At 34.3% G+C, this 26428-nt stretch overlaps 1 protein-coding gene across 4 annotated transcripts in view; it reads right to left on the bottom strand.

Annotated features, from left to right (window-relative positions):
- LOC125649299 (lysosomal-trafficking regulator-like) overlaps positions 1-26094 on the bottom strand; it is a 74119-nt gene extending 48025 nt beyond the window's left edge. For 3 of the 4 annotated variants that reach the window (XM_056166533.1, XM_056166532.1, XM_048876737.2), the window contains exons 1-3: positions 25956-26094; positions 22164-22331; positions 16442-16521 (exon numbers count right to left, since the gene is read on the bottom strand). In XM_056166533.1, coding sequence (XP_056022508.1) covers positions 16442-16521; positions 22164-22286 — 203 coding nt within the window. In that variant the 5' untranslated portion in view covers positions 22287-22331; positions 25956-26094. Of the gene's footprint in view, positions 1-1437; positions 1535-16441; positions 16522-22163; positions 22332-25955 lie in introns of those variants that run through there. The other variant, XM_056166534.1, reaches the window with a different exon arrangement.
- Between the last annotated feature and the right edge of the window lie 334 nt (positions 26095-26428).

Genomic DNA, 26428 nt, shown 5'->3' on the forward strand with positions numbered 1-26428 from the left:
TTTATCCTTCACACCTGCATTATCAAAATTAAGAAAGAAAAATTCTTAGATCTAAATTAATGTAGTTTATTAAATCATCAAATAAACATCAGCACATGACAGATACCTATGTTTCTAGACTTTGCCTGGATAAAGGTCAGTAACATTTCCATGTTTATTACGAGCTGTCACACGATACATCTACCTCGGAGTGTTGATTTTAAGGTTGTTGACACGATTCTACCTAACAATTTCACCCAATTTTTCCCCACCTGAATAAGTACAGGTGAATACCCCAAATTTCCAAACATGAGAATGTGTTGATCGCTAAATACTAGTAGATAATAATTTTAAAACGGCTGTGACCTTTATTGAACAATGATGAGAGCTTTTTTAAATACTGCATCAAGTTCTTCTGCTGACATTATAAATGAACCCTTTTCATTACTGTTAAATATCTCTTTCAATAGCTGTTTATTATATTTTTCTTCATCTATAATATATTTCTCATGGAAAAATTCATTATATATCTACAATGCACATCCACTAATTTAATAGTAAAAAATACCCAGGTGATCTATTATCATGTAACTAATGTCATCAAGCAAACAACACATAATAACAAAAAGAAATTCATGCCTGAGGTGATATTTTAGATATAGACATCTTACCTATCAATAAAACTGACCCCCCAACCCCTCCCCTAGCTATACAGTGGACTTTCAGAGGCTATGTAATTATTACTGAACATTAACCAAAAGTATTACGGTTCTTCTCCTGAATGGAATCCCCTTGAAGAATGCAGTTAATAAGAAAGAAACATAAAAAAAATTCCGAGGATAAATATTAAATTACACCCACACCCAGTATCTTTCAGTGAATATTTAGAGTATATATATATATATATATATATATATATATATATATATATAATTTACACAAGTAGTAGTATAATGAAATTAACACGACCCAAGCCAACAAGTCAAATTGAAGTACTAAACTAGTCGACTATACTCAATAGGCTATGTGATATTTTTATTATCTCATTATTATTACACATACACACACACACACACACACACACATATATATATATATATAATAAAAAGAAAAATCTACACAAATAATAGTTCATGTATATAATCAAAATGTCACGAAGGCGACTGAATCTATCAACACTTTTCTTCTATATACCCGACTAAAGAAGATCGGAAAACACAGTCGAAATATTTCAAGAAAATGCTTGGAGTTCTTTTTGAAATAGAGTCTGTGTGTATATATACAGTATATATATATATATATATATATATATATATATACACAAAGCACTAAAATGACCAACGGCACGAACAACCAGATTGTCTTTATATATATATTATAAAATTGTACCTGAAATTCTGATACAAAATTCATTTTTAAAATGTTCAATCATTACAGTACCTTTAAAATGCCAAATACCTCTCAATTATCATCCTGTTAATTTTCTCTCCCACCAGAACATCCTCGGAATACATTATCAGTACATTACACAGTGTTGACAAGACAGGTTAATGAACAGATATATACACTAAGTAAAACAAGCGACCTTGAGAAACAGACCCAGTCACATGGTTTTCTTGCATTGACCTTAGGTGTGTATATACACACCAGGTAAATTTTTAAATTACCTCTTTTAGCAAACACACAATTCACTGTAAAGCAGGATGTTAAAGAAATCACAAGTTCAATGCTCAAAATTTTCAAGAGATGGTTCTGACACCCATTTAAAGTAGCATTCATGAACCAGATTTGCTGTTTATAATAGCTAGTATTTATAGTCAATCTTTTCAAGAGGGAAGCTTTGTGATTTTTAAAATGACTTTTCCCCCTATTGTGGTCACAATGTCTTTCCATGTTTGATTTGCTTACAAAATGTTAATTTTGTTAGTTTGATCTGTTTCACATTTTACAAGATTTCCTTTGTTTTGTCATTAAAACACATTTAATATGATGGTGATAATTCTATCATAGAGTCTTTCTGTCTTAGCTGTCTCAGTTTTTCTAGGTACCAATATATTCATAGCATTTATTATGTTCCTATTTTGATTCAATTAATTTGACTAAATTCAAATCTAATTAAATTCAATTCATTTCTAATGAATTTCAGTTCAACTTCATTTAACCTAATTTAATTAGATTTAATTAAATTCAATTGATTCTCATTCAAATTCAATATAATTTTTTCCCATCTAACATATACCTGCACCTCTTTCAGATTCTGGGGAACTTTCACGTCAGTCCTCGTTATCTTTAGAATTCTGGTAAACACTTGATTCTTAATCTATAACCTCATAATTGTCTATATTTACATTTTCAATGTTTTTGCCTTTGACATCTTTACCAGTTGTACTGATTGCCATTTTCCTCATTAATGTGCATATGAATCTTGATAAATAATTAAATATAGCACATCTATTTTAACAACTAAGAAATGAAAGTGAAATGTAAATATGAAAAATAAATTTCATTTTTGAAAATACAAGGGCATGAACTGCAACACTGTATGCTAGCATTTACTTTTCATCAGGTGTGCTAGCGCTAACATGCTTCATGAAGTATGCCGGCATGAAGCATCATGCAGTAATTTAAAAAAAATGAAATTTATTTCTTAAGTGTAGTAACCATTACAATTTGACAAACACTGGTATGGCTCCCCACCCCACCACCACTTACCAATGCTGAGGAAATTTTAATTTAACAATATATTATATATGATGCAATTTATTTTACTTTATAAATGGGCAAACTAAATAAAAAATAATACAATTAATTACAATTTTGATTTATAAATGAATTCATAAAATTATTGATCACTAAATTGTAAAACCTAGTTGTGCTAATTTCTGTTGTTACCATTCATTATAATTATCACTGATTAATAAGTGAGTTATCGGCAAATCAAAAGTCAACAATATATAACCCTAAATATGCAAATCAAATCCAATAGAATACGAATATACTCACAGTTTGGATTTATAAATAAATTCATTAAATTATCAATCACTAAATTGTAAAACCTAGTTCTGCAGTTTGTTACCATCCATTACAATCATTACAGATTAATAAGTGAGTTATCAACTGTGCCGCTAACCTAATTATCAGGAGCAGAGTACAGGCTGTCACACTGTCATCTTGTACCCATTAATGTATACATTTTATCTGTTTACATGAACCAAGTGTTGCAAAACTTTTAAGTTGATTATAAAATCATTTTGACTCATTTTAATATCAGAGGACATGCAGTAATCAAGTCGCTTAATGACATTATAAGATTCAATATCAGATCCATTGCATAACTATGGCATGTCAAACGTTGCAATATTTGATCTTTTCCATTTGTAATGTATAATTTTCCATTTGTATTCTATATTTTCCATTTGCATTGTATAATTTTACATTTGCATTGTATAATTTCCATTTGTATTGTTAGTATAATTTTCCATTTGTATTCTATATTTTCCATTTGTATTGTATAATTTTCTATTTGTATTCTATATTTTCCATTTGCATTGTATAATTTTTCATTTGTATTGTATCCAGGGAATGTTTATTTTGATTTGTTACGAAGGATTTCATTAGTTAACGTCACTGATGTACCACATCTGTAGACGTGCTTAGCACACAGGGCTGCATCGTCGCAAACCACGGTTTTAAGTTCACTCACTCGAATAGAAGCACCCGTGGGTAACTGGCGATGACAGGGCCATAGCAATGATGGTTCTTTATTGTGCCAATGCCTGTGCAGCGATACGGAATATCTGTTTTTAAGGTCATTACGGAAAGACCCGCGATTCTCACTTTTAAATGCTGAGTGTTTGGCAAAGGAGCAACCACTGTCTTTGTTTATGTCTTAGGTTTGATGTGGCAATGACAGTAACGGTTCTTGAACTCACGACCTCTCGCCCACAAACCAAGCGATATATTACTGAGCTACCGACCAGGTCCTGGACTAGTTATTTTTAAAAATACATAGCTAGCTCTAGTAATGGCGACCCCCCTCCCCCCCTGATAATTTTTTTTAAAAAATAGAACTGTCCAGAAAAGCATGCACATTTTTTATTTAGTCAGAATTCAGCAGATTCGGCCCTTGGGTCCCCACCAGTTGTTAACATTGAGTTTGGTTTGTTACAACTATTCAATGGATTAATCTTAAGTTATCGATTATCGAGTAAAGTTCAGGAGCCACGTTTCGCAGGAATGTACCGTATTTCCTAAGTGTAATGGCTTAACCCCCCTCCCCCCCCCATTAATTGATCGCTTTTATGCGTCTAATTAATGTGATCAGCATATTCAAACTAGTCTCCTATTTAACCACTGGCTGATCTAGATAATTCTGAATGAAAGGATGCAGTAAACTGCTGGATGTCTGGGGACTGTCTTAAGATCCCTAGTGAGTCCAGTGCAAAGCCTTGGTGGAGGGGGGAGGGGGTTTGTAGGGGGAGGGCGAAGTCAGTGGCGGATTTAAAGGGGGGGGGCGCAGCCGGCGCCCCTCCCCCCTCAAAATTTCCAAATTTAAGGTAAATCTTGGTATCTTGTTTAGAAAAATGTATTAAACAATAAAAGAAGCAATAATTTCTTCCATTCCCGGAGAAACGAATGACAAAATCTTTTGATTTCTTGAAGTACTTTATTGAGAGAACTTAATTTTTCCAGAAACCCTTAAAATTTGCGTCATTTTACTAATTTCACTTTATTAAAAATGACATATTTTAAGCCCTATGAAATCTGTAAAATCCAGGAGCTTCCGGGGACTTCACCCCCTGGACCCCCCATACATGTACCCCCTGCCTCATAAAGTGGTGCCCCCGTAACCACAATTCCTGGATCTGCCCCTGGAAGTCCCCTGGAACAAGTGCGTTCTTACAAAATAAAACGTACATGCATGCTTTTTTGACATCTATATTTAAAATAGCATATTTGTGAAGGGATGGGGGGGGGGGGGGGTCTCCCGGTGCAAGATTCCTCATTGCTAGCTACATGTATATTCAATTAGTCCTTATATGGAACCGATCGCGGTAGTTCAGTGATATGCCCTTTGGTTCGTAACCGTGAAGTTGCATGTTCGAGTTCTACTCATGTCATGGCTGCATCAAACCTTAGACGTAAATATCGACAGGCATTGACACGTTAAAGTACCCCCAATGCTACGCCACTGTGCCCATACATGTAGCATAGTAAGTCTATTTGTGGTACGTCACCTGCAGCTGGTGACGGCTAAATATAAGTGGGACCTAAACTAATGAAATCCCTCGTAACAAATCAAAATAAACAATCCCTTGGATGCAATACAAATGAAAGATTTTGCAATGCAAATGGAAATTATACAATGCAAACGAAAAAATATATATAATACAAATGCAAAATATAGCATACAAATGGAAAATTATACAATACAAATGGAAAATATAGAATACAAATGGAAAATTATACAATATACAGTCATATGGAAATTATACAATTATACAATGCAAATGGAAAATTATACAATACAAATGGAAATCATACAATGCAAATGAAAAATTATACAATGCAAATGGAAAATATAGAATACAAATGGAAAATTATACAATACAAATGGAAAAGATCAAATATTGCAACGTTTGACATGCCATACATAACAGCAACATTGTGCTTTGTAAACTTTTTTCACTTAATCTTTTACGTCTCAATATAAGTATCAGAACATTATTTCAGTTTTTTAAAATATTGTATTGTTTATTTGAAGCTGATTTCCCAGCAATAAATGATTACAAATCAAACGTGATAATAACTGTACATGTGTAGCATTCAACCGGTCAGTATCAGCTTAGAAACGTGAATCGTTCAACAGGTCAATATTGACCTGATATTATTAGATTATGAATATAGGTTATCTCTCTGTAAGCTGGATTATCTGACTGACCATGGATTATCAATCAACAAAGATTCAGAGTCTGTTTAATCAACAAATTGTCACAAAATACTAAAATATGATATAAAATGTGACTTAATACACTATTATAGTACTTGATCAACATCATTAAAGATTAAACAAAAATGTTTGCTTTTAATGAAAATAAAAGCGGCAGGTTACATTAGTATTGCTGCCCTACACGCCAGAGAGCGTAATGGGCAGTAAGTAAGTTACATTAGTATTGTAGCTTTTAACAACTTCTCTTTTAAGTGGTGAGTTAATTGAAACAGCACACATTAAAAAAGTCATTATACTAGAAGGAAAGCTAGCAATATCTGATAATGAGTTTGAGGCTAAGAAAAATTCCAGACAGAGCCGGTAACATTGTACATGTATAGAGACATTGCTACAGCACACCATAAATTGCATCAATCCTCATTTTCATTTCTGCAAATTACTATGAAACTTTTTCTTACTTATTTTTCACAAATTATTAAGAAATATATACATGTACTAGTACAGCATAATTTCGTTTAAATTTCAATATCTTTTATCGAAACTAACGTATTTATTGCTCTTAAATTACATCACTCCCTTATAAAATAAAGACACTGGTATTGATGAATGGTATCTAACTGAACTAATTTCCTCAATGTCATGTTCGCATTCTTTTCCCCCTGATCTAGATTATGCGGTAAACATCACACAATATCCAGGCTGACAGTAAGTCCTTCTAAACACTTCAGGATATATAAAGTTTATGTCCCTAAATGAAACAAGAGGTCCATGGGCTGCAATATTCACCTGAGTCACCTTGGCCCTGCCACTGTTCAGCTGTTGTGATATTTAAAAGATTTTTTTTATCAATCTTTATTCCCATGAAACATTTTGACCCCGTATTGTGGCCCCAACCTAGCCCCAAAGGATCACAGTATAACTAAAAATAAATTAACATAGCACAGAGACGCCTCAACACCAATGTGACTAACACGATCTTGCTGTTCTGGATATAGGTCATAGATCATGACATGATATGAAGACATTGCCATAAGACACCTTTATACAAAATATTAATTTAAATTAAATAGTTCAGGAGATATAAATAGGTCAGAGTTTTATTAAAAGTAGGTCAAACTTCCAGGTCAAGGTCCCAAGGTCAAGCTTTACAAAATAATAAGGTTTTGCCTTAAAAAAACGTATACAAAATATGAAAGTCCTACCTTATATAGTTCAGGAGATATTTAATAGGGTTTTTTTTTAAGTAGGTCAAACACCTTTGTGTACAACATTTTGCCATAATTCAATTTATTCATTGACATCACCATGTTGGCATACAGTCAAAATAACAAAACAAATGACATATTGTAACAAAAAGAAAAGGAAAAAAAAATTATGGCACAATGACTACAGCATAAGACATTCATACAGTCCATGAATTTGTTTTCTCTGCATAAAGCATCTATCTAAATAGTTACATAAACATTTTGTAATATTATAATCACATGGATTAACAATTTCTTTAATGGGATCAGTATCACAGTATATAATTTATGACCAAAAATATCATAATATTGAAATCGAAGTTTGTCATACATAGGACAGTAAAGTACAAAATGTTTTTCATTTTCAACAAATAATTTACTAGCATAGCATACACGTTATTGGTTTACAATATCTGCCTGTTTCAATAAAGAGTGAATGTGCACTTATTCTTAATTTTGTAAGCTAGTGATCTTTCACACTTTTTCAAAGGAAACTAAGTAATACTGCAGTTTATATTCATTACAATTTAAGATTTTACTATAGAAATAAAGTTTTCCTGAGTTAGATAATGAGATTTTGTTCAATTGTTCATAGCTGAGGCATGTCAGCAAAAGTTTTATTAAGCTTATACCTAAACTCCTTATGAGAAATATTTAAAGTCAAGTTAAGTTTATGTTGAAGATTGAAAATCTTGCTTTGCCATAAAGAATCTACAGTGAAACTTCTCCAAACCGGCCCCTCAGAAAACCGATTCTCCCTGAATATCGGCCGATTTTCAAAGTCCCAGCAGAAATCTTAACATTTCCTTACAAAGAAATTATTGCAAAACCGGCCACCCCTGAAAACCAAACACCGGCCACTTTTTAAAGAACATTTGTTAACAAACATGTGTAATTTACCCTTATAATACTGACCACTTTTTGAAGATGAGAAAATTTTGGCCAGATGGGTGATCAAGATCGGCCAGGTGTGAAAATAACTGACCTACAGGGCAGGTGGGAAATTATTGACCAGAGGTGTGAAAAACACAAGTGGCCTCTTTAATTTCTATGGTTTACCATTGCTTTCAAGGGTGCTGAGTGACACTTGGCTAATCCAAGTGACCCTTCCAAATTGGGTAGAAAATGTAATAAACAGATATTAACATATTGAATGAATACCGAGTATCTAACGCCATATTGTTGCATTAGACTTTCATATGGATATTAAGCGGTAGTTGATAAAGAACAAACCCATGACTGTTAATAATAATTATCTAAAGATAGATTAATATTCTTGGTTTCCATAGACTTAGAATTCCTAAGAAATATCAAAATTACAATTTCATATTTTCTACTGTATATTTTTTAAAAATGGCAAAACTAGTGATGAAACGATTGTCGCCGACAATCGATTGTCGATCGTTTTTGGCTCTTCGATTCTGATTATCGATTCTATTTTTCATAATCGATTGTAGCCTGTACACTAATTAATATCTAATCCGAGATTCATCTGACTGTTTATCCCCCTTTTATATTGAGACAAGTGCGGGGGAGAGTCAGAGCGAACTCCACATTGAAAAGTGGGAATTCAGTGACACCAGCAAGTGTGTATATATGCTGCACATATCCATAAAACTAAATAGAAATAACCCCCAAAATAATAAACATTTATTAATTGCATGTAAATACCAATTATATCGATCATTGATCGATAGAGTTCTTCCGATTATGAACGATTATCGATTATGAAATTTTTCCGATTTTTCAACACTAGTCAAAACACATTTGTTAATGACATAAGAATCTTTACTACATGAGGACGCTCATATTGTAAGCTTGACATACTAGATCATAGTGGTTCTTAAAAAAACATTTTTTCCATACATTCCCTATGATATCATAAGCACTTCAAATTCCTATCACCATTACATCCTTGCCCCAGGAGTTATGGAATGAAGAAAATTGAATCTAAACTAGACAGAATATACTTGCATATTCAAATCTGATGACAAAATATTTTCAAAATATGCTTACATATTTCTAGGTAAAACTCAAATTTTATTGTGGCCCCACTTTGACCTCATAGGTCAATATTTGGACATACTTAAGGACATACGCAACGTTTCTCAATAGTATATAATTTTTCATTCATTTGCATTCTATATTATATCTGCAAAAAATATTGGGGTACATGTACAATTAAAGGGACTGATTCACGATTTTCCCCAAAATTTAGTTTTTCACTTCTATAATGATCAAAATCTACTGTCTAATATGTTTGAAAGATTTCAAATGAAAATTAAGGTTATACATTATCACAGAAGCTCATTTTAGAGAGTTTATTATTTGTTTTGTAAACAAAGATTGCGGTATCCTATTGTTTACGAAATTTTCAAAAAGAAATTTCCAAAGAAATGGATATCGATCTAAGTTTATTATATCTTTCACCTTTATAGCATTTTTGGGGTAAAATGTGTCATCTAAAAGTTAAAATTTGTGATAGGCAAAATCAAGATGCATTATATTACAAAATCAATATTTCACTTGTTTGTTTGTTTACATAACACAGATTTAAGGCTAAAATGTTGCTTTCATTCTTGCATTCAGAAGGTCAAATGAGTTATATTTTTAATGTTTAATATCAAAAATGAAAAATATTTTTATCAAAAATCATGAACCAGGGCACCTATTCACAAAATATCTTACGACTAAGATCAAATTTTACAAACACGGTAATTTCCTTATTTTTCATTGCTTGTAGCCTTTCTTAATTAATATGTAAAGTACATCCATGGTTTATAAAAGTTAAATACATACTTGTGACCTTGGGATCGGTATTTGATTATCAGACATAGTTATGTTTTCCATCTTAGTCATAAGATATTTTGTGAATATGGGCCCAGTCCCTTTAATACCATGTCAGTTTTAAAGTTAGCATATTTTGATAGTTCCTGGTTGTTGCAAGTAAAAATGTAAAGTCAGCTCTTTATTACAGTAAGTTGTATAAATGTACATTACTGTAGCAAAGAAGAGGAAAATCTTTCATTGTAACAATCGGGTATCCAACCAGGGACCCTTGCATTACTAGTAAGGTGATCTAACCACTCGGCTACCCAGACCGACATACAAAGTATGGTAATATTGCTACAATATAAAATTTAAACCTATTTCGGAAATTATAAAAGAACTCTTCATATCGAGGAGATGAAAGAAAGGCTTTAGAGAAAATGTCAGAAATGTTGCAGATGTCATGGATAACATTTATTTCGATGTTGACAAATTTCCCGAGTCTTATATCTTTTAGCCACCAGTGCATACAAATAGCGACCCAAATGTAGCGAGAAAAGCGAGTATGAAATCTGCATAAATTTGCGAGTAAATAATGTTTGCATCGGATCACTGTCTAAACACAATTTGGTAATGCCATTTCTGTAAACAACTGTAATTAGCGGTGTTGCTTTTCTAAAATAAACAGTGCAACTATTATTAAATTTATTTTTGGAGAAGTTAGATAGGCCTAAATTATGATACGATTGTGTATCATTGACAACTAGGCCTACTGTCACGGGTGCATTTCGAAAAAGAAATAATAATAATAATAATCAAACTTATTGTGAAAATCACAATACTTTTAAATTATTTTATTAAAGCAATTTTATTAGGCCTAATCATTATTTTTGGTTATCAACACGTTGTTACTTAGGAAGTGGGAGCGCGGCGTGCTGTTGTTGTAAACACATATACGCGTTCCTTAAAAAAAATGTAAGCATTATAATTCAATTCAAAGTCGGGAAATATTATATTTTATTATTTATAATTGAAAGTTCAATTATCTTTTATCTTTAAATTTCTTTTTTAAAACTACCAGTTGGTAGACACTGCTAGCAAAGTTCTGCCTTTATGTTGTTACAAGGTGAAGGTCAGATGGTGCGAGTGTGTATTGAATTCGAGAGCAGAACGGAAAGCATATGCCGTAGGCCTATATGTAACAGTGCGTAGCTTCGATAGAACCATTTTCTCGCAGTTTATCTACGTATTTGTCCAAGTGCTTGTTTGAAAACGTACAGGGACAAATTCTACTGGGGGTTTTTATGGCAAAGTCGTTGTGCCGACAAAAAATATTCACGTCTTGTCCCTCATACCTTCCTTCGAAAATTGAAAAAAACACAGTCCAAATCTTCTCTACTGACAGCAAGTACACCCTTAAACGGCACAAAACACCCTAATGCAGTGTTATTTACAAACTGTTAATGTGATAATTGTTTGTTTGTCAATTAAATCTAATCTGTTTATGAAATGACTATCAACTGTTTTCAAATCTTCTCGCTCGAGGTCGCATATGACGTCACAGATAATGGCGCGTAAAATATCGAAGAAAATATGCATATCGCAAGATTTGAATTTCATCGCTTTCAAACTCGAAAACTACGCAAAGTGTTTCATTTAAAACACGTGTAAAGTAGTTTTAGGCATAAAATGAATTAATTTTGCTGAAAAAATTAAAAAGTTTAAAAACATGCGATGTGTCCTTTAAAGGGACTCAGTCGGAGCTGAAAATGTTCAAATTTTATTTTTCCATTTTTATTATTTGCAATGCTTAACTAAAGTATTTCTGATCGTTAACCAAAATATGAATATCAGTTGTTGAGTTACAAGTAAGATAACAACACTCATAATTTCCTAGTTATGTAAACAAGGCTTAATGTGCCACGTTTTTGTTTACATTTAGATTGCTCAGTAGAAAATATCCTGTTTAAAACAAAATAAGATGTATCAAACATTAGAAACTGCTTAATTGTGTTCAGAATTCATTTGTTATTTGAAAAATCTGTTTTAAACGAAACTTTTACTAGAATATCTAACCTATGTAAACAAACACATGGCACAAGCCTTGTATTGTGAGCTCTGTATCTCCAATGTACCTCGACAACTGACATTCTAATTGTTGCTGACCATTAGTAATTATATACCTAATTGAAAAAATTCTAAACATTAAAAATGGAAAAATAAAATTTGAAAATTTTCATCTCAAACCATGTCCATATCCCTTATGGTACATATTTTGATGAAATTCCCCACGTTTCCCACTATGTATGATTACGGTGGACACAGAGTCCCATTAGTTACGGTGGACACAGAGTCCCATTAGTTACGGTGGACACAGAGTCCCATTAGTTACGGTGGACACAGAGTCCCATTAGTTACGGTGGACACAGAGTCCCATTAGTTACGGTGGACACAGAGTCCCATTAGTTACGGTGGACACAGAGTCCCATTAGTTACGGTGGACACAGAGTCCCATTAGTTACGGTGGACACAGAGTCCCATTAGTTACGGTGGACACAGAGTCCCATTAGAATGGTTACTATGGAAAATCATTCACTGAAGTTTCCAAAGTAATAGTTCGGAAATATTTTTGAACATATAGCTTAAGAAATGCGGTTTTCAGAATTAAAATAAAACTTAAATTACAAGTTTTTATGAGATTTATACAATTCGTCTGAAAAAGTAAGAATACCTTCATGAAACAGTAAGATTTTATGGCAATGATTTGCCAATTAAATTTTTGACAGCAAGTCAAGAAATTTACAAATATTTCAAATTTGGCAAAAATAACAATTTTCAATGCTCCCTTTTCTCATTTATTGATTTCTTACAATTTCTTACTTTAAATTCCTATATATACTCCTAGCAAGTATGTAAAACTTTCATTAACCCATGACCTTTGAATGAACATTTGAATGAACTTAAATCTATATCACATGATGTACTTGCACCCCTATTTGATAAAATTGTATCCTTGGGGTTGTTGACGGAGAAATGTACAGAATTTTTTCTGCATATTCTAATGTACAATTTTATCTACATTAAACCCTTATCAAGGTTCTGTTGTTGCAAAAGGGGACATCAGTTTAACAAATGTGAATCTAACAAGTACTACATGAGCAAGCCTGCATATGGCAAATCTGCACTTTTGGTTCTTGTTACAAAAATTTTTCAGTATATTCCTATATGAAACCTAAAACCCCATTGCGGCCATGATGCCCAATGTATCCAGCAGTCATGGTTTGAACATGGAAATTTGAATCTACACTACATATTAATTTGATCAATCATCCCTCATGAGATGTCTCCATATGAGTGAAAAATTCCTGAGAGGGACATTAAACAATATACAACCAACCATCCTTCACAGTTCTTGAGAAATTTTTAAGAATCTTTAAAAGAATTTCTTACATAATTGTCTGTAAAATTTTAAATCCAATATTGTGGTCATATTCTAGGGCCATGTTTTGATAAAGCTTGATAAACACGGATATAAAGAAGTTGCCAAAACAATATTGGGGGGGGTTGGGGGGGGGGGGGGGGGGTTGGTTTCTGGGGGGTTTTCTTTCAAAATTTGAACACCACTCTATATATACACTGTTTCTATTTCTTAATTTTGTCCTCTATACAAAATGACCCTTAATTTCAAAACTGATTTGAACATATTCAAATCTACACAACTTACAGAACTCAAAAATGCTTACATACTTATTTGTACAATTTGGGGGGAGGGTGGTTGTGGTAAATATGGCTTTTTTAGCAATAATATCAAAACATTTTTTTTTTTAGTTTTTGTTTATAGTTTTACAAAATCAAAATTCTATGACATTCTTTTGGGTACCCTATGTCCTTAGTGTAACGTTCAAAATGGTCAATTGTGGTGTTGATTTCTGGACTCTCAGTATTATTGTTAGCGCCATGAACTTTAAAGTTTTCAAGAGTCACCTATACTTGTGAATTATGTAAAGACCAAAACTCATGTTCCAACACGTTATGATAAATGATCCTTCATATAAGATAACATAAAAATAGTATGACCTGATTTTTGTCACCCTTGATGCTTACCAACACTTCACATCTTTCTCTGGATTCACTACGCTTGTTCTACTCTGTACCATTAACTCAGTATCTTCCATTTACAGATAGCAGGGATCAATAAGCGGTCATTCAAAGAATTTGGGACAAAACATTTTAGGCCACAATTTTGAAGGACACCTATGAGGTTAAACTTTTTAGAACAGTACACTAGTATAAGGCAGTTATAATAGTACTCTCAAAAGCCTTCTGATTGACTGTTTGGAGGTTTACATCCATTCCAGAATCTTTCTCTCACATAGATGTAGATACATCATCAACTTTGCTTATGTCCAAACATAGTGCTGCAAATTAGGATCAAATTTGTAATAAATGACTAGTGTGTACAGTTCATGCCTGACCAAATAGAATTTCAACGCCCTTTGGTATGAAAAAATTGTGACCCTGACACGCAAACAAGAATGGCGACACCCACTTTCCCGTGTGTCAAAAGAATGCATGCATTGTCTAGCTGTTGCCTGCAAAATATCATATCTCAACACACTCCACAAATGTGAAAAGATCTCATCCTTAACACAACAGACTGTTCATTCTCCCCCCTTGTCACTAGTCACGCTTACTGAGTCCAGGAGTACCTACAATGATGTAGTGTGAATGAAGACAGTAGGCGGGGTTTGTGATGATGTAGTGTGAATGAAGACAGTAGGCGGGGTTTGTGATGATGTAGTGTGAATGAAGACAGTAGGCGGGGTTTGTGATGATGTAGTGTGAATGAAGACAATAGGCGGGGTTTGTGATGATGTAGTGTGAATGAAGACAGTAGGCGGGGTTTGTGATGATGTAGTGTGAATGAAGACAATAGGCGGGGTTTGTGATGATGTAGTGTGAATGAAGACAATAGGCGGGGTTTGTGATGATGTAGTGTGAATGAAGACAGTAGGCGGGGTTTGTGATGATGTAGTGTGAATGAAGACAATAGGCGGGGTTTGTGATGATGTAGTGAGGACAATAGGCGGGGTTTGTGATGATGTAGTGTGAATGAAGACAATAGGCGGGGTTTGTGATGATGTAGTGTGAATGAAGACAGTAGGCGGGGTTTGTGATGATGTAGTGAGAATGAAGACAGTAGGCAGGGTTTGTGATGATGTAGTGAGGACAATAGGCGGGGTTTGTGATGATGTAGTGTGAATGAAGACAGTAGGCGGGGTTTGTGATGATATAGTGAGAATGAAGACAATAGGCGGGGTTTGTGATGATGTAGTGTGAATGAAGACAATAGGCGGGGTTTGTGATGATGTAGTGAGGACAATAGGCGGGGTTTGTGATGATGTAGTGTGAACAGAGAAAATAGGCGGGGTTTGTGATGATGTAGTGAGAATGAAGACAATAGGCGGGGTTTGTGATGATGTAGTGAGAATGAAGACAATAGGCGGGGTTTGTGATGATGTAGTGAGGACAATAGGCGGGGTTTGTGATGATGTAGTGTGAATGAAGACAGTAGGCGGGGTTTGTGATGATATAGTGAGAATGAAGGCAGTTGGCGGGGTTTGTGATGATGTAGTGAGAATGAAGACAATAGGTGGGGTTTTTGATGATGTAGTGTAAATGAAGACAGTAGGTGGGGTTTGTGATGATGTAGTGTAAATGAAGACAGTAGGCGGGGTTTGTGATGATGTAGTGAGGACAATAGGCGGGGTTTGTGATGATGTAGTGAGAATGAAGACAGTAGGCGGGGTTTGTGATGATATAGTGAGGACAATAGGCATGGTTTGTGACGATGAAGTGTGAACAGAGAAAATAGGCGGGGTTTGTGATGATATAGTGAGAATGAAGACAATAGGCGTGGTTTGTGATGATATAGTGTAAACAGAGAAAATAGGCGGGGTTTGTGATGATATAGTATGAACAGAGAAAATAGGCGGGGTTTGTGATGATGTAGTATGAACAGAGAAAATAGGCGGGGTTTGTGATGATATAGTATGAACAGAGAAAATAGGCGGGGTTTGTGATGATATAGTATGAACAGAGAAAATAGGCGGGGTTTGTGATGATATAGTATGAACAGAGAAAATAGGCGGGGTTTGTGATGATATAGTATGAACAGAGAAAATAGGCGGGGTTTGTGATGATATAGTATGAACAGAGAATACAGGCGAGGTTTGTGACGACATAGTATGAACAAAGATAATAGGCGAGGTTTGCAACATAATTCTCCAAGCCACCCTGCTCCTCTACTACATGATTTCATGCTTTCAAACATTTAATTACTAACTTTGTGCTTAATATTTATGATTATTTTAACAGGGAGGTACCAGTTCAATTTGTGTATCCTTTAACGTCATTCATATAAAGTGCATTTTTTATTTTCTACGAGGAAAATAAATGACACTACAACTCTCATTTATCAGGGAAACGATCTCCTTACCTGACCCCTTGGACCTCTGCATTTTCTTCTGACTCCTTCAGGAACAAGTGCAGGAAAGCATTAAGGGAAAGGTTCTGCAACTGTCAGATCAAAAAATTAAAACATTCATCTCAACAGTATGCAAAAATTAAAAAAACATTTCAATATGGCATTCTTAATAGTGAAATACTGGTACCATTTAATAAAAGTGACATTTTTTACTGATGATATTATCACCAATCTAGTACTACCTTTTTTGTACATGATTCACTGCAATGAGAGAAAACAGTGGAACGTACAAGAAACAGGGAGTTTAATGCTCTGCTGTTGGATAAGGAATTTCTGTTACACAACTTGTGGGATTTTTTACAGGTTACTTAAGCTAAGCATTTATGAATAATTGTTTTTAAGAAATCCTGTTGCACTCTTCAAATGAATTCCATATCCAATAATAAAACATTAAATATTCTATATACATAGATCATATATTTTTGTTTTGTTTCTTGATTCAATACTCCTGACCTCTGAATGTGAGGCCCTAGGACTACAATGCTTACCTGAACCACTTTGCTCATGATATAATCCTTTCTTGGACTCATATTAATACACATCACTGTGCCAAAGCCAGTAACTTGAATTATGGCTATGCTAGTGTTCTTTTAAGCAAGAGATCCAAGGCAACATTGTTAAATCTTTTCCCATGTCAAACATTAAAATCCTACCATCCCCTCCCCCCCCCCCCCCCCCCCCCTCCATTGTGGCCCTGGGGTATGTGGGGTGAACACATTTTCATCTACACTAGTCTAGAATAGAAAGTTTGGATATCAATCTGAATGACACAGAGCGATCTTGAGACCTTGAAGTTGAGATTTCATTGCTTTCCTATAGCTGGTGTATATATACTTTTAATATGTGAAACTTTAACCCCATCCTGTGGCTCTGACCAGAATCCAGTGGTCTTGATGAGGACAAACTTGAATCTATACCACATAAGGATGCTTGAATACTAATTTTGTGCTTCCTAAGAAGACTTGTAAAAGAATTTTTAAGTTCCTATTCAAAGCTTTAAACCCATTCAGTGGCCATGCTGTACAGGGGTTTATGGACTAAACAAATTTAAATCTAGACTATGTGAGCTTCATGCATGCATAGTAAACATAATAGATTTGTGGATCTTGAAATCATTTGTAAAGAATTTTCCTACAGTACATATTTTTTCTGTAACCCCATTTGTGGCTCTGTCTAGACTCTACTGAGGTCCTAGTGTAAACTTAAACTGCAGGGAAAGCCTGCATTTAAACTTGACACATTATATACCCCTCTAGTTCCTGAAGAGAAGATTTTCAAAGACTTCCAATGTAAATTTAAATCTCTATTGTGGCTCTTAGTTTGAACAAGCTTAAATCTACACTACATGAGCATACTTATATATCAACCTTATAATTCAGCATAGAAGAATGTTTTTATGCAAAGTTTGTCATTTTCTGTTCTTGAGAAGATGATTTTTAAACATTCTACCCTATTTTCCTAATACCTTGCTTATATCTCTTTGGAAGGTTTGTATGACCCTTCATCTAAATAAAATTGAATCAATCAACCAAATATTTTTGAAGCCCCCCCCCCTCTTTATATACCTATATAAAAACTTGTACCTTTATTGTGCACCACTTTGTACTTGGGGGACATGGTTTGATCAAACCTTATGAGGAAGTTGTTGCACATATCCGTACATGCACAAGTTTGTCATTTCTGCACCTGCGGTTCTACAGAATTGTAACTGATATCACGATGAATACTGCGATTCTACAGAATTGTAACTGATATCACGATGAATTTGTGACAATTTTTAATATCCTCCTCCATTCAACCGGTTGTGGTAGCTCAGTGGTTGAGCATTCGCTTCGTAACCAGAAGGTTGTGAGTTCGAGCCCCGCTCATGCCATGGCTGCGTCAAACCTAAGACGTTAACATGGGTTGTAATTGCTCTATCGTCAAACGCTCAGCATTTAAAAGGGAGAATCACAGGTTTCTCAGATATGACCTTAAAAAAGGAGGTCCCATGTCGCAGCAGACATTGGCATGAAAAAGAATCCTCACTGCTATGGCCCTGAGCGCTAAGCAAGCGTCTAAAGAAGATGGGTGGACTTGGCGAACAATAAGCCTATTCATGATTGGGCACCAGTCGTGAATTGGGAGTTTAAAATCCCCATTGATGGTACCCGTAGATACAATAGATACAGTACCGTACTAAAACGCTGTCCAAAATATCTAGAATTAAAACCAAATATATAGATCCTACTTCAAAGAATATTTAATCAAAATCATCATCAGAATTTGTTTCACATGCAGAATCATGTCTATCAGATATTAAGCGGTTTTTAACACACACATAATTACACTGTTGCCTGGAGTACCTAAGGTACCAATCGACACTGCATAAATGCTCGCAACATCCAACAGTATGTGCTTAGCATTTCCATTGACATATTAACTGATGTGAATGAGAAACCTCACATGTTTTGTGGTGTAAATCAAATGTGGAATAGCATTTTCTTTATGGTGCAGTATTAATGCTTTGATTTGGATTCAGTTTTTCCCCAACAAATGTTTTTGAACAGCATGCATTTACAACCTACTGGTACTAATACACTGTAGTATATAGGAGAGAGGAGAAAATCTTTGGCTGGACCGGGAATCCAAACCCGGGACCCCTGCATTACTAGTCAGGTGCTCTAACCACTGAGCTATCCAGGCCGATATCCACAGTCCGTATAGCCCTAATTACTACATTCCTCCCTCCTTAATTTGTCTTCGCCCTCGAAGACACTCAACCCAGATTCTTTTCGCCCCTGGCAGGACAACCTGCAAATCCAGGAGTGGTCAACGGCACCAAATGTAGTATATAGGAGAGAGGAGAAATCTTTGGCTGGACTGGGAATCCGAACCCGGGACCCCTACATTACTAGTCAGGTGCTCTAACCACTGAGCTATCCAGGCCGATATCCACGGTCCGTATAGCCCTAATTACTACATTACTGAATATAATAAAGGCATCAGTTCTCGCCTCTTTTGGTACAATGCTGAGGCCGGTTTCACAGTTACAGAACTCACATTTGTTGTTAGATTTCCCAACAAATACAAATGGGACAGAAACAGACACTTGATTTGCTTTTGTTTTTGTACTGATCACGACTTAGTTCACTGTGCCTTTTAGACAGTCTGCATCAGTTGGTTGCATATTTGGCTTTTGTCATGATCTCTTCAAGTAACTTCTTAAGCATTGTTGAAATTGTTCTCTTTAACTTTCCTTAAGGTGGGTCCTTAGTCCTGGATTTTTGGGGTTTAGGTAGCATTTTTTTGTTTGGAATCAATAAATTAACAATCAGAGTAATGTAAAAAGGCAAAATAGTAAAGGGTTTCCATATTAATTTTCATTACAGACACTACTGAAGTTATGTACCCCTGTGTAGATTTTTATGAAATTTATTGGAAACCGTTTTTTGTTGTTATTTTAAAATAAAAACAACAGAATATTTTTTAATTGCATTTATTTATCAGGAAACATGTCAATAACTAAAACACAAGTCATTTTCAATATGTTCATCAAGTTTTAGAATGATGTGTGCAAAATTATTGAATTAGCATTATTCTCCAAAATGTTAAAAAACAAACAAATGTGGACATATTTTCCTTATATCATGGTTTACCTATCATTTTTTCTGTTTATATTAGTAGATGTACATCTGTTATAGTTATTTATGAAAAAAAATCCACACCTTTCCTTAATAATTTCAAATCTATAGCTTCCAGAGTATGTATACCCCCTTGGGGGAAAAAAACCCCGAAGTCTTGCACCATACAGTTGAGCTATTCAAAATCATTCGGGGATTAAGATATTATGTAATTTCATGAAAAGACACAGATAATGATTCTTTATCAACTTGGTAAAATGTTTGTGAAAAATAAAGGAAATTAATCGCATAATAGACTTGATAAAATTTTTAATGAAAACAGAGTTATAGCCCTTGGATTCAATATTTTGAAACATATCATTGATTATTCAAACATAATTATGACTTTTGAAATATTTTATGGGTAACAATATCTTAACAATAACTATTGAAAAAGACTCCAACAAAATTTATGTTCCAGTCATTAAATCATTGACTTTGCAAAATCTTATGACGTCACAGGAGTGTGGAACTACGTTAAGTTGACATTTATATAAACAACATCCATACTTCACAGGAGGCCCCATACTTGTTTACATTTATTCACTAGCTGCATATTGGAATGTATTACTTGTGATCGTCATTAAGACTGCATAGACTTAGCATAAAATGCTAAAGACAAATAATTATGGGAGGTCTAATAATTCCTAAGAAAAAAATGTAGGTAGGAAAAATTGATATTCGAACCACAGATATGCAATACGGATTAATTTGTCTAAAACTTCAGTGAGACTGCCACTATACCACCTCGGCTATCCATCCCATGAAGATTATCTGAATTTCAAGCTATCTAAAGTCACCTGTCATGGACATAGAAATTTTCTTGATAATACAACAAAAATTATAAACAAGAAGTAAGTTTTTTTCATAGAATGGGTCAAATCTCCATACTTTTATTTACAAATTATTTTACACCTCAACATGCATCAACATATTTTACTCAGTTCACAATGAAGACTTGGCCTACTCCATATGACAATCTGCCTGGAAAAGTCAAATTTACTATTATTTTCTGCGTTTTTTGCGTATACGTGACTTTAAGTAGGATTTTTTTAATGTTCCTTTGAAATTGGCACATCGAAAAAGCATTTTTGTAAACTATGGATTGGTTGTTTTAACTAGAATGTAAATTTTTCTTTTTCTGGAGAGTTTCAATTTTAACTTTGATATTTGTCCCTCTGTGGGTTCTCGGCTCGATAAAGTCACCCAACTTCTTTGTGGTACTTCAGTTGGTGACGTCTCAAAAGGAGTGAAAAATTCTTGACGGGACATAAAACAAACAATCAATCAATCAACCAATCAACAAAGCTCAAATCCCCTTTAACTGAAGAAACTGTGGTAAGTTTATTGAATCTGTTAGTTGTGTGATTCTTGAGACAAAGTCAAAATCAGTTAAACAGACAAGGACTTATAGTGATCAGACTGAAGATTAATATCACTGGCTCCAGTAAGCTATAAATTCAAATAATTCTATTGACACATTCATGTAAAGGAAGTCATCTTTCTCACCCCTCCCTCTCTAATTAACCTTCATTGTTACAAGTAATAAATAAGTTGTAGATTATGCTATAAATCTTACAACATACTGCATGTAGATTGATGTTTATATCTTTTTTGTCTCCTCAAAATATTATGCACAAGAATGTTCAGCCTATTCAATTTGCATAATTCATAGAACAGCCTAACAGTTCATAGGCTTTCATCAGCAAACCATTGATCAGATAAACATCCACTCAATTTTCACATTTGATGAGACCTTGGTAAATGTGTCAGCTAGTGGTGAAAATTCAACTAAAATTTGACATTTCCTGTTTTGATAATCTTTTCACAATCATTTGGTAATCAGATTTACATCAGATTTTGTATAGGAATGAGTTATATATGGAATGAGAGAGAAAGAAAATGAGAGTTCATTCACAATTGTCCCATTGATTATGCACAATATAACATTTCACAGGTTGAGAAAGTTGCACTTTAAATTATTTTCAATCAAATCAAAATACATGACATACCTGATGGGTTTGGTTGCCCTGTTCCTGGAATCTGATTTGTCGGTAGATGGCCCAAGCATCTCGTACGGTCAACTTTCCCTTCTCAGGCCATGAACCTGTCACATTTTTTACCTCATCTTTCATGGTTAATTTTCCTCAATTAGTCCACCATTTTAACCACTTGAATCTCTGAAACACATTAAACTTTTATGTAACATTCTGTAGCATGCGACTACACAGCCTAAGACAGGAAATGCACAAATTGTACATGTACTACACATAACCAGTGAACTATTTTCAGGTAATATCCAATACTTATGCATACATTCAAATGTATAATCCAGTTAATGGTTTATAAGGATGTACAATAATCTTGAGCTGCATCAACATGACCTACTTAAAAAACAACAAACAATTCATTATGAATACCAATAACAGATCTTCCATTCACACAAAGAAGAATGCCATATATTATGCTCCAATTTTTCTTTAGAAATTACACTTTCTTTCTGAACATGAAACCCTGGAAGAATCATGCTTGCTGAGCTTTAGATTCCTTACTGGGAGAAAATTGTGATCTTATCATACAAATAGGAAATTAGATTGATTACTTTTTAATCCAATGTAATTAAATTGCATAATTTGCATAAAGTGTATAATTTATATAGCTTGACATAAAACAAGTTTTTTATTCCTACGATAATATACAAAGATTATTAGGCATATATAGCTTTAAGCAGCATGACCAATAACAATAACTGGTCAAAATATGTTTTATGACTATTCAACCTAGCAAGCCAGGGGTCAAATAGCCGTGGTGGCCAAGTGGTTAGAGCATTCGCCCCGCATGTGGAAGGCTGGGGTTCGAATCCCGGCCGCGACAAACCTAAGTTGTTAAAACAGGTAGTGATAGTTCCATCACCAAACGCTCGGCAGTAGGTGTGAATGTCACGGGTCCTCGAAGATGACCTTAAAAACGGATGTCCCGTGTCACAGTAGGTGTGGCACGCTAAAGAACCCTCACTGCTCTATGGCCGTAAGCGCCGAGCATAAGGCCTAAATTTGAAGCCCTTCACCAGTCTTTGTGACATCTCCATATGAGTGAAAAATTCTCGAGCGAGACGTTAAGCAAGATACAATCAATCATACCATCCACTATAATATCTCCAAATCAAATCTAGGGTTTGTGATGACATATGTATCCTCTATTACTAGTTAAGAGACAGGAAATGGATCTGGGACCCGTTTTACAAAACAACTTACGACAAAGTCGCAAGTCTTAAATTGTATTACACTGTTATTACATTGAGTGAGTGAAGTAAAACTTTTCTGAGGCTTGATTTTCAACATTTAAACAAAAATATTTTGCATTTGGAGTGAATGATCTTACAATAAACTGGAAATTTCCAGTATGTAAAGTTGGCCTTAAGTCGTAAGTTCTTTTGTAAAACGCACCCCTGCTCTATAAGACTGGTCACTCATCAGAAAAATAAAAGACACGTACAACACTCCATGCAAGACCACTAGTCAGCACCAACAGATGTTGACCATTAGTCAGCATAAACAGATGTTGACCATTAGTCAGCATCAACAGATATTGACCATTAGGCAGCATCAACAGATGTTGACCATTAGTCAGCATCAACAGATGTTGACCATCAGTCAGCACCAAAGATGTTGACCATCAGTCAGCATCAACAGATGTTGACCATTAGTCAGCATCAACAGATGTTGACCATTAGTCAGCATCAACAGATGTTGACCATTAGTCAGCATCAACAGATGTTGACCATTAGTCAGCATCAACAGATGTTGACCATTAGTCAGCATCAACAGATGTTGACCATTAGTCAGCATCAATAGATGTTGACCATTAGTCAGCACCAACAGATGTTGACCATTAGTCAGCATCAACAGAATAAGAATTTTTTCAGAAGTCTGTTCTTTCAAAATGAACTTCTGGCAAAATTCTTATTCATAACTTGTAAAACAACTCTTCCTTGATGTCAATCAAGTAAAGAACTCCGCCATCCACCAAGGCACACAATTTTGTTTACCTTGCACTCAAGCATGTATGAAATTCAAACTCAAGCCTAACCACCCACTCCACACCACACACAAGGGATATAGAGTCTACATTAAACCACATATCTTATTTTCAAATAGCTGGCAGTGTTTGAACTTAAAGACTGTCTATTGGCCCAAGACCAGCAAATAGTCAACAGGATCCATAAATCTCAAACATTGTCTGTCAATTATGCCGGTTAAAAAAATCATGCCTGGCTTAGAAAAACCAAAACATGCACCCACAATAGATCTAGTAAAATAAAAGTAAAATCTAAAATAAGTAAAAAGAAGGACTTCAATTTTCATTGCAAATTATTTCATGAATGAGTTCGAATGCCTTCGTCCCAAGATGCCCGCCTTAACCTGATGTTTTGGCATGGTTAATTCTCAAAGATTCTAGTGTTAGTCAATGATGTTGTAGAAAATTTAGAGGAAGCAATGGAAAATGGTGACTCCGATTTCTCTTATAATGACCCTGATTTACATGTATACCTTTTCATATTTCTCCATAAATCAAAATCAGTTATCAAAACCAACATTTTGAAAATATTTGTTCATGATAAACCTATCATATAACACATTAAATTTTATCTTGATCTACACTATGTAGTCAGTATTTCTTTATTAGTGATAATTACACAGTGTAGGCATGGGCAGTTCCTGAATATCATTAATTATAAGCAACAGATTATATAGGAACTCTTCAATATCATTATCAATTATGCCATAGAAATCTTCATCTGAACAGAAAATTTAGCGACTATTTTTATTTCTGGATTTTCATGTATTCCTTATAAACTACTGGTAAACAATGCAGCATTAATCTGTTAATAGCGAGAGAGAGTTAGAATAACAATCATATCACTTATCTGAAGTGAATGCCCATTTCACCTAACTGACGTGTGCACATTATAAAATTACTAGAACCAGCCAGAGCTGAATGCAAATTTTTGGAACATATGAATTATGAAGGACTGCTCCAAAATTCGATGAACAGCTGAGCCGAATCTCCGTAAAGATTACCGGTCCTTTGCACCAGTGAGTAAATAGAATGTGAAGCTATTTCTAGTACATGTATTCTATAACTGCTTTTGTTTTGAAAATTTACTATAGGATTAAACATTTTACTCAAAATTAAACTGAATAAAAATGTGAAGCATTTTTATCTTAAGTTTATGAGTAAGATGTCCGGAGTTTACACATGTAATCGATAAATTCTTCAAAAAGAATGTCCGATTCTTATAATTCCAATTTCTTCCCTGTATTATCAACTTAAAAAATTTGAATAGTTTCCCCACACTATGTTATTGTTTTCAGGTGTGTATGTATACATAGCATTTTGGGATTTATTGATGTATAAATCCACATTCAGATATACTTTTGTCCAATCAAAACAACTGTAATAAATAACATTGGAATATACAGAGCAGTAACAAGTCCTTCTGGTCAAACGCAACTTGCAAGTGTAGTTATCATTTTGTTTCGTTTTTTCAAATGACTTGATAAAATACAGTGTTTATGATTTAGTATAAATGGTGAGAGTGAAGTACAAAATGATATACTCAGGCCCCATGAGAGTGTTAATTATTGACTCAACTCCATCGTCTAGGCAATCGAGGAAATTCGAACACCTAAGCACAGCTGATTACAAACATCCCACTTTCTTTTTCAACAGCACAGCAAGCATGACTAAGAACGACAGCATAAAGAAAAATACTTCACAACGTAAGATAGTTATCAGCTTACCTCACAGAAACTCTGACAATGTGAAAGTCCTCTAGGACAAATTTACTTGTTACATAACAGTTCAACTTTTATGACAACAAAATCTAATAGTAGGAAGGAAACCGGAAATCCCGGTGTGAAACCGTTAGCTTTCCAATCTCATCCAGAGTTATCGTTCCCGTCATGCTCTATACTGTCAACGTCAAAAAGCATACAAAATGTACTAAAACTAACTTAGCATATCGAACTGTAATGATAGTATCTAAGCAAATCAAACATTTGTCAGAATTTTTTAAAGACCAGAATATGGTAAATATGAGACACCAGAGTGAATTAAAAGGTTTTATATACATATTCATTCAATAATTCTAGGATAAAAACTAAAACATGTAAAATTGTTATTTATGATACAATAGGTAAAAGTAAGTGTAGCCAAGAATCTTGACATTTTACGACGGCGTATAAATCGTTTGTACGATTTAAAAAGTCGTTCA

Source organism: Ostrea edulis, chromosome 5 (assembly GCF_947568905.1).
Source record: "Ostrea edulis chromosome 5, xbOstEdul1.1, whole genome shotgun sequence".
Lineage (NCBI taxonomy): Eukaryota > Metazoa > Mollusca > Bivalvia > Ostreida > Ostreidae > Ostrea > Ostrea edulis.